Source organism: Priapulus caudatus, unplaced genomic scaffold, assembly GCF_000485595.1.
Source record: "Priapulus caudatus unplaced genomic scaffold, Priapulus_caudatus-5.0.1 Scaffold608, whole genome shotgun sequence".
Classification (NCBI taxonomy): Eukaryota; Metazoa; Priapulida; class Priapulimorpha; order Priapulimorphida; family Priapulidae; genus Priapulus; species Priapulus caudatus.
This window is the reverse complement of record NW_014577669.1, coordinates 10587-21130: the sequence shown is the minus strand read 5'-3', so window position 1 is coordinate 21130 and position 10544 is coordinate 10587. Positions and strand designations below refer to the sequence as shown.

At 47.7% G+C, this 10544-nt stretch overlaps 1 protein-coding gene and 1 long non-coding RNA gene across 2 annotated transcripts in view; both read right to left on the bottom strand.

Moving 5' to 3' along the window:
* LOC106812102 (lactoperoxidase-like) overlaps positions 1-6265 on the bottom strand; it is a 7149-nt gene extending 884 nt beyond the window's left edge. Inside the window, exons 1-2 of the mRNA XM_014815877.1 lie at positions 6172-6265; positions 5594-5762 (exon numbers count right to left, since the gene is read on the bottom strand). Of these exons, the coding sequence (XP_014671363.1) occupies positions 5594-5759 (166 nt within the window). The 5' untranslated portion in view covers positions 5760-5762; positions 6172-6265. The remainder of the gene's footprint in view (positions 1-5593; positions 5763-6171) is intronic.
* Positions 6266-7203: 938 nt separating this feature from the next.
* Positions 7204-8637, bottom strand: LOC106812113. Its single transcript, XR_001394290.1, has 2 exons — positions 8562-8637; positions 7204-7626 (listed from the first exon to the last, which is right to left on the bottom strand). It is a non-coding gene; the product is annotated as an uncharacterized LOC106812113 (long non-coding RNA).
* Positions 8638-10544: the final 1907 nt, after the last annotated feature.

Below are 10544 nucleotides of genomic sequence, written 5' to 3'. Positions count from 1 at the left end.
ACGCACACGGCACACGCGCCACCCTACACGAGCCTGGTAACTAGGACAGAGGGCCACTGCAAAAAGCAGTGCCTACCTCGCGCGAGCGTGAACATGTATACACGGTGGGATAACAGCTGGGCTCGCTGCTGGCTGCTGCCTGGCTGGACGCCCTTAAGGGCGACGCTGCTGCTGACTGGACGGCTAAGGCGGAGCGGTGCTGGAATCGATCGCGCAACGCCGTGTAACATGTATAACATGTTATAACAGCGGGGCTCGCTGCCCTGCTACCAGCACAGCACACGAACACACACACGAACCGCATCACACGAGAGATCACATTTACTCCCTGCAACTCCGTCTGCGCGGAGTGGAATAAGTACACCCGGTGCTTGATCGGCTTGTGCCCTCACTTCGATGTGCCTCGGCTTAAAACACGTCTGCGTCGCTATGCTGTGCTATTCCCGTCGTTCGTGCAATCACTTGTTGCTAGCGTAGTCTTACGTATTCGTCTACTTTGTTCTGGTGTACGAGAGATCAGACAGCGACTATATATACGTTATGTAAGTGCCGAGAACCAGCGAGTATATAAATATATATATACCTATACCTACACATATCTCTACACCTTCTATGTATTATATACTATATTATATATAGTATATAATTTTATATATAATAAATACAACGCTATTATCACATATAAGCTTACAGGCTCAATACATGTATTATTTAGCTCTGGATCTAATTATTTCTGCGTATTTCTGATACGCACTGTATGCGTGCGCATGAGGCGATGATGCAAGGGTTTCAAATGAGTGTCTAGATTGAAGAACGCGTACTGTCAGTCTACCATGATGGCCTGGTATTGCGACGATAATTCATTATATGTATGGATCGGTAATTGCATTCACCTGTTTGGGCCTGATTAGCCGATTACACGCTATTGATTGATATGATTAGTGGATGATTGTTAATTACTATGGTGCATTTGTGTAATTTATACGGTATTAGGTTAGGTGTATACACCTAACCAATTATTTATAGACTAATAAATGTCATTATAACTATCACCATGAACTTAACTATCACTATAGGTGAATCTGTTCTCTCAACTAATGGCGTCGCTTCTAGTCTACGTGAACGAGCTAACATTTAATATAGTATATATATCTATTATATGCAGCTCGTCCAAGCTTTTTCAAAACGGGAGGTGCCATGACATGGTAGTACCTTGAAAAATTTTCTGCTGAGTTTTAAATGTGCGCGAAGGTCCCTCCGGCCGGGGTCCGAGCCCTGAAGGCTTCAGGGCCGTCTAGGATTGCTCTCTGGTGCAATGCGGAAGCCTTATATTTTTGGAGCATTTTTGGACACATTTATGACCGAAACTATTGGCCCTACGCTACATTTGCGCAACGAATTGATTTGCGCGCCTAACAATAACTAATTCCCGGAGTAAACTCGTGGAAAAAAGGGGTGCGACCCGCACGCACATCCTTTCTTCGGACGGCCAGTCAACATCACCACACACCAGCACAACGCACGCACACACACATCACACCACACACACACACCCACAACCCACACACACACAGCACAACACACACACACACAGCACACAACAACTATATGATATAGTATATATATCATGTTCAAATAACTGGGTAACAAGAATTTAGTCATTAACTTGAACAACTGATATTTTATATATATATATACGTACTATATATATATATATATATATATATATATTATTAATATATATATCGTGTGTGTGTCGTGTGTGTGTGTGTGTGGTGTGTCATCAGCATGTAGCATCAGCATGGCAGTACCCAGTTGTGCTGAAGCTATGGTAGCTCTCCGCTAGTCTCGTAATAGAACCGGTCGCCGTGACGTAGAGATTGGAATTTGGCGTCAAGCGAATGCATGCTGAAAGGGTGGGACCGACGAGGGGCACATATACACGTCGAGCTTGCCACGACGGCACACCGGGCCTCCCACCAGGTCGACACACGCTGACGGCCTCAGTCATTAGCCATTCATCGACCGGCTTACTGTAGAGAGTAGTGAATGTGTTCTTGTCCTCCGGCTCCGTCCGCCAAGTGCTTCACACGCGGCGTTTCTTTCTCTCCTCTCTCTCTCTCTCTCGGCCCTCCTACCTCTGCTCCTGCTCTCTGTACGTCTTCCTAGGTCCCGTCGTTCGGTCTCTCTCCCCCTCTCTCTCTTCTGCTCTCTCTCTCTCTCTGCTCTAGCTCGGTGCTCTGCTGCTCTCTCTCACCTCTTCTCGTCCGAATCTCCTCTCTCCTCTCTCCTCTCTCTCTCTCTCTCTCTTCTCTCTCTCTCTTCCTCTGCTCTCTCTCCTCCCTTGTCTCTTTCTCTCCTCCTCGGCGAGCCCTCTCTTCCCTTGCTGATCTCTCTCCTCTCTCTCTCTCTCTCTCCTCTCTCTCTCCTCCTCTCTCTCTCTCTCTAGGAGCTAATGTTACGGCGAAGGCCTGGTACAACGGGAAGAAGCTATGTTATGGGAAGCTCCGGTCCACCCAGCCGCGTACACCGGGAAAGGCATATGGTAGGGAGCGCTCGGTACCACGTACACGGGAGGACTCTGCTAATAAAAGGAGCCCTGAAAAAGAAAGCCTTACGCGTAGGACCTCCTCCAGCTTCCCATCCGGCCTCCTCTTCCATGCACTCCTTCTAATCGACGGAGATCTTCGGAAGAGGTGGAACTTGGTGGTGGATCGGAGCAGGCATTCTGGCATGCTCGTTGTAGGGAGAAAGCCGTGGGGTCGCGGCCTCGCTTCGGATGTTGAAGGCGGCGGATCAAAGCCGAAACGGTTCGAAACGTTGGGACCTCGGAACAGTTGTCTCTGAGTGCTCCTAAGAATCACGTCGCGTGCGGGTGTCTCAAATATACAGCGTATATTAGTGCCTGACATATACCAGCTGTCTTCACTGTCTCAACATTAATTATACAGGTTCACTAGTTTTAACATAATTATATTTCTAAATATACAGAGTACATTAGGTGTACATAATTATACAGGTATATAGTGTAATATATGCAGGAGTATAGGTGGAACATAATACAAAATATGCTTATTAACTTATCTTTTATCTTAACTATTACTAACTACTACTCTACGGCGGCCGTACACCTTACCTGCCGTGTCACTGTCTACCTACCTTTTCATGTAACCTATCATGTACTTGTCCACTACCTGTCACGTACCTGTCATGTATCCTGGGGCCAGCCTACCCTGTCCACGTACCTGCTTATGCACCTGGGCCCACCCTACTTGTCATGGTACCTGTCCATCTACCTGGTCATGTACTAGTCCACGTTACCTGTATGTATTCTGTCCACCTACCTGTCACGGTACGCTGTCATGGGTATCTGTACCACCTACCTGCTCACGTACCCTGTCATGTACCTGTCCCAGCCTACTGTCACGTACTGTCATGTATTCTGCTCCAACCTACCTGTCACGTACCTGTCATGTATCTGTCACCGTACCTGTCACGTACTGTCAATGTACCTGTTCCACCTACTGTCACGTTTTAACCTTTACTGTATCCTGTCCACCTACTTGTCACTGTACCTGTCCATACCGGTACAATGTAACTGTGCCATGTACCTGTCATGATCTGTCCACCACCTGTCTCACGTGACGTCATCGTATCCTGGCTCCACCTACCGTCCACGACTTCAGTATCTGTCACCACCTACCTGTCACGCTTACCTGTCATGGTATCTGTCCACCTACTGCACGTAGCCTGTCATGTATCCATTAATTATCGTCCCCACCTACTGATCACGTACCTGTTATCTACCTGTTCAGCCTACCTGTCATGTAGCCCTGCCTGCCATGCTCTGTCATGTACCTGTCCACCTACCCTGTTCATGTACCTGTCATCGCTACCTGTCCACCTACGTTGCGCATGCTACCCTTTCGATGTACCTGTCATGTACCTGTCACCTACTTGTCATTGCTACTTGTTCCACCTACCTGCTCATGCCTGTTCATGTCACAGGTCACTGTACTATCATGGTTACCGGGTCACCCTCACCTGATCAGGATGTCAACTCTATCATGTACCTGTCCACTACCTGTCACGTACCTGTCATGGTACATGCTCCACCTACTGCTGCACGTACCTGTTATGTACTCTGTCCACCTGGACCTGGGTCCAACGCTAGCCTGTGATGTCCCTGTCCACCCTACCTGTTCATGTACCTGGTCATGTACCTGTCATGTACCTGTCCACCGACCTGTCACGCTGAACCTGTCATTGTAATGTCCACCTACCGTCACGCTACCTGTAATGTACCTGGTCACCTACCTGTCATGTACCTGTCATTACCTAGTCAGTGTTACCTGTCATGTACTCGCTGCATGTACCCCGTCACCTACCTAATCATGACCTGTCCATCTACCTGTCATGCTACCTGATCACCTACACTATCATGTAACTGTCCATCTACTGTCATGGTACCTGTCATGACCTGTCCACCTACCTGTCATAGTACCTGCATGTACCTGTCCAGTGGTACCTACTCATCGTACCTGTCACGCTACTGTCATGTACCTGCTCGACCTACCTGTTCATGTACCTGTCACTGTAGCCTTGTCATGCTACCTATTCCATGTACGCTGTCCACCTCCTGTCATGTACCTTCGTCCATGTACCTGGTCCACCTACCTGTCATGCTACCTGTCATGTACCTGTCCACGTACCTGCTCAGGTACCTGTCATGTACCTGTCATGTACCCTTGTCAGGTACCGGTCACCTACCTGTCATGTACCCTGTCATGTACTGTGCCACCTACCTAGTCATTTACACCTGTCATGCTAACCTGTCCACCTACCTGTGTCGATGTGGTGTGCTGTTGGCTGTACCTGTCCACCTACCTGTACATGCTACTCGTACCTACCTGCCGTGTACCTGTCCACCTACCTATCATGTACCTGGTTCCACCATACTGTCATAGTTACCTGGCATGATACCTGTCATGTACCTGTCACGCTACCTGTCATGTACTGGTCATGTACCTGTCATGTACCTGTCATGCTACCTGTCCACTACTGTCATGTACCTGTCATGTAGCCTGTCCACCTACCTGTCATGTACCTGTCATTACCTGTTCATGTACTATCAGTGTAAACCGTCCAACCTACCTGTCATGTACCTGTCATGTACCTGTCCACCTACCTGTCACTACCTGTCAGTGTTACCTGTCACCTACCTGCTCATGTACCTGTCATGTACCTGATCACCTACCTGTCATGCTACCTGCTCACCTACCTGCGGTGTACCTGTCAGTACCGTGTCCACCTACCGTTATGTAACCTGTCCAACCTCACCTGTCATGTACACCTGTCATGGTACCTGGTCATGTACCTTATCATGCTACCTAGTCACCTACTCTGTTATGTACCTGTCCACTACTGTCATTGTACCGTGATCATGGTACCTGTCACTGTTAGCCTTCATGTACCTGCTCAACCTACCTGCTTACTGTACTGGGTGCACTGGTACCGTGTCCACCTGTCATGTACCTGTCCACCTACCTGTCATGTACCTGTCCATGTACCTATCATGTACCTGTCCACCTACCTGTTATGTACCTGTCCCCTTTTTCGCTGATGCCTCGGCAGACGCCGCGTGTGATAGAGTCAATGCCCTTGTAGTCTCCCGTCTCATCAAGAAGATCCGGCGTGAAGAAGGTATCGTCAAGGTTTATCGGATGACTGTCGGCTAGCGCTTCATCGTCTGTTTTCATCAACTGCAAGGTGGGAAATCATTTCCCATTGGCTGCCATATTTACGAAAAAAATTTCCATAAATCAGCAGAAAGTTTTTTTTTTAGAAACCACAATGCCATCCTCTGAATCCACGTCGCAAGTGACACCATATATATGTTGTTAACTCAAAAATTCTTCCATAATTTTTGTTTGTTTTTGCAATGTGATTTCATACGAAAAAGTCGGCCGTTGAAAATTTTCCGGCTGCCCCAGCAGCGCACGCCGGACGAGCCGCTTACACTGTCGGATTCAGCAAGGATTCTAGTTTCTGAAGTTCTAACCCTTTCTAGTGAGAAATAAAAAATTCGAGTGCTCGGATACACTGAAAAACGATCTCATTCTTGACCTGTCCCAGCGCTCTATGGCTGATTTCCCAGCGTTAGTACTATACCGGGAACTGCGTGGCTACAAGGCTGTGACCGAAGCGGTAGGCGGCCGTAGCGAACTCGTTGTAAATCGACGCTCGGCGGTTTCTATCATAGATGGGCGCCGTGCCTTGCGCTAGCGGATGCAGGTGGTTGCTGCGAACGAGAGATGGAGGGAGGGGGTGAGAGGGGAGGAGGGTGGAGGTGGGTGGTTGTGTGAAATCGTAGCTGGTGCATGATGTCATCCGGCGTTTAGGCATGCTGTTCGCGGAGTGAATTCATCACCCGACGGATGGATGAAACGACGTGAATGTAATATGTAAAAACGTCGTTCTTCCCCCCTCCCAGTATTTAAGCAGATTTCGCACGAGAGTGATGAATGTAGTTTGTGCACCGCGGCCTCGCGCAGCCGCCCGACGAAAGCTGCAGTGCAACTCGGTAACCGTTTGCGTCAGAGCAGATTTTCCTCCCATGTCCGTGACAGTAACTTATTATGAATTTTGCGATGATTGTGTAGCATATCGCTTGAAGCTTCGCTGGTGGCAGTTTCAGCGCGCAGTTTTTACGCGAGTTACTTTGCTCTCTGTTGCTGTGCTGCTGCATGTGGCGTTATTTATAATATGAATTGAGCACCATTTATGCTACGTACCTTAATTAGTCAATAAAAATAAGAAATATGTGAAATATCTAGTTGGAAGTTTGCTGATGTAATTGCTTTGCGTTCCTGGTAGTGGCAGTACATGTAGAGATGGGTATTGTGTTTTTTACAATTGCCCATTTATTGATGCACGCACGTACGCACGCACGCACGCACGCACGCACGCACGCACGCACGCACATTCATCCTATGAATGTCCGCAGCACACGTTCACGTACGCGCATGCCCACACACGCACGCACACACAAGCACACATACACGCGCGCACGCACACACGCACACATACACACACACACACACACACACACACACACGCACTCGTAAAGGAGGCAATCAGTAAAACAAGATTGGCAAGTGTGAGAGATTTGGCAAGAAGGCAAGAGTGGCAACGAATGCTTGCTTGTCATAAATTTATTGAAATTTATTAAATTTGCGAATACTTCCGATTACAGTTGTCATATACATGCGCGAATTCAAAACAACTAAACACGACACCTGCTTTCGTAATGTTAACATCGTTTTAAATCTTGAAGTTTGAAGTCATAACAATAATATATGTAGACTCTTCGCCAATAATGTTCGCCATACGTTCGGTTTCAATGCGAAATATCTTTGCAATTTTTATTTTTATTTATACCGGAACCGTTATACGTTAAGTCGTCGATTATTTCAAGGCGGTGGCGGTGGCGGGGGTTGTCCGCCTCCTCCTCCTCCTCCGCCTCCTCCGCCTCCGCCGCCGCCTCCGCCGCCGTCTGGGGGAGGGGGTCTTGGTTTAAATAAGTCCCAGTTGGGTTCCGGAAGGGAAGAACAGGCAACCATTCCACTGAGGAAAAAATCACACGGAAGATATGTTAAATGTCCGATTATCGAATATTGAATCAGAATCCGCATATACTGCCATACAGACACACAGACACACACACACACACACACACACACACACCACACACACACACACACACACACACACACCACACACACACACAACACACGCACGCACAACGCATACACCCCGCTCTTACGCACACGCACGTACGCTCGCTCGCACGCACGCACGCACGCACACACATGCACACACACACACACACACACACACACACACACACAACACACACACACACACGTACGCACGCAGACACGCACACACACACGCACACCACACACACGCCACACAGACACACACACACGTGCACACACACACACACACGTGCACGTGCCACACACACACACACACACACACACACACACACACACACGCACACAACACACACACGTGCGCACCACACACACACACACACACACACACACACACACACCACACACGCACACACGCACACACGCACGACCCCACTCACATACACCTGCACGCATGCACCCTCGCTCTCCACTCACGCACACGCACGCGCACCTACACACTGTAACTAGACAGAGGCACTCAAAAAAGAGTGCATAGCTCTCCGCGAGCGTGTAACATGTATACATGTGGTATTAACAGCTGGCTCGCTGCTGCGCTGCTGCTGGCTGGACGCCTTAAGCGAGCTGCTGCCTGACTGGACGGGCCTAAAAGCCGAGCTGGTGCTGAATCGATCGCGCCAACGCGTGTAACAATGTATACATGTGTATAACAGCTGGCTCGCTGCTGGCTTACACACACACACGAACACACACACGACACGCATCACACGAGAGATCACATTACCTCCCTGCAACGCCGTTGCGCGAGGTAATAAGTACACGGTGATTGATTGCTTGGCTCACCTTGTATCTGGTGCTCGCTTAAACACGTCTGCGTCTATGCTGTCTATTCCGTGTTCGTGCAGACACTTGTGCTAGCGTAGTCTTACGTATTCTCGTCTACTTGTTCTGTGTACGAGAGACAGACAGCGATATATATGAGTTATTTGTAAGTGCGAGAACCAGCGATAGTATAAATTATATATACCTATACCTACACATATCTACACCTTTATGCTATACTACTACTTACTTATATATATATATATATATATATATATATATATATATATATATAATACACGCTACTTATACATATTAAGCTTACAGGCTAACAATACATGTAATTATTAGCTCTGGATCTAATATTTCTGCGTATTTCTGTACGCACTGTATGCGTGCGATGAGGCGTATGATGCAAGCGTGTTTCAAAGAGTGTCTAGATTGAAGAACGCGTACTGATCAGTTAATGATGGCTGGTATTGGACGATAATTTATTATATGTATTGATCGGTAATTGATTACCTGTATTGGCTGATAGCCGATTACACGTATTGATTGATAATTGATTAGATGGATTGATTGTTAACTTAATAATTGTGCATTTAGTGATAATTTATTACGCGTATTAGTTAGGTGTATACACCTAACCAATTATTATAACTAAATAAATGTCATTATAACTATCACCATAACTATAACTATCACTATAGTGAATCTTTCTCTCAAACTAATGTCGTCGCTTTAGTCTACGTGAACGAGTTAAACATTTATATATATATATATATATTATATGCAGGCTCGTCCCAAGCTTTTCAAAAAGGGAGGTGGCATGACAGGAGTACTTGAAAATTTTCTGTGAGTTAATGTGCGCGAAGTCCCTCACGGCCGGGGTCCAGCCCTGGAAGCTCAGGGCCTTTAGATGCTCTCTGGTGCAATCTGAGCCTTATTTTGGAGCATTTTTGGACACAATTTATGAACGAAAATATTGGCCCTACGCTAACATTTGCGCAACGAATTGATTTGCCGGCTAAATAACTAATTCCCGGAGTAAACTCTGGAAAAAAAGGGGTGCGACCGCACCACATCCTCCTTCGGACGGCCACAAACACACACACACACGCACGCACGCACGCACGCACGCACGACACGCACGCACGNTCTCTCTCTCTCTCTCTCTCTCTCTCTCTCTTCTCTTCTCTCTCTCTCGCTTTCTCTCTCTCTCTTTCTCTCTCTCTCTCTCTCGTTTTCTTTCTATCTGTCGCTTTTTCTCTCTCTCTCTCTCGCTCGCTTTCCCTCCTTCCCACTATCTTGCTCTCTCCCGCTATTGCTCTCACTCGCTCTCTTACTGTCTTTCTTTCTCTCTTTCTTTCTCTCGGTCTTGCACTCTAGCTTTCAATTCCCTTTCGCCTTGTCTCTTTTTCTAGATTCCTCTTCCTTTTTTTCCTTCTGTCTCTCTTTCTTCCTCCCTTTCTCTCCCCTCTTTTTGCTAGGTGGCGTGCTGAGTACGGCAGCTAGTGTAGAGACTAGTCGGTAGGTGGCGACGTGCCATTCTAAGCTGTTAACAGATAGAGGACTAGTCTCTACACTAGCTGCCGTACTCAGCACGCCACCTAGCGACTAGTCTCTACACTAGCTGCCGTACTCAGCACGCCACCTAGCGACTAGTCTCTACACTAGCGGTCGTACTCCTAGCGCCACCTACCGCCGGTCATTGTTCGCAGCAAATCAGCCGTGGCCTCGTTGGATCCGTAGACGTTCGATGCATCGATGTAAGCCGTGATCTCGTTGATCTGTTGGCGCGTACCTGGGCACGTAAACAAACAAACAAACAAAACAAATAAACAGAAGGGCATAAAAAGAAACAAACAAAGAAACATGCGCACACACACTCACACACACGTGCACACGCGCGCACTCACACGCACACACACGCACACACTTACACACACGTGCACTCGTGCATACGCACACACACAACACACACACACACACACACACACACAC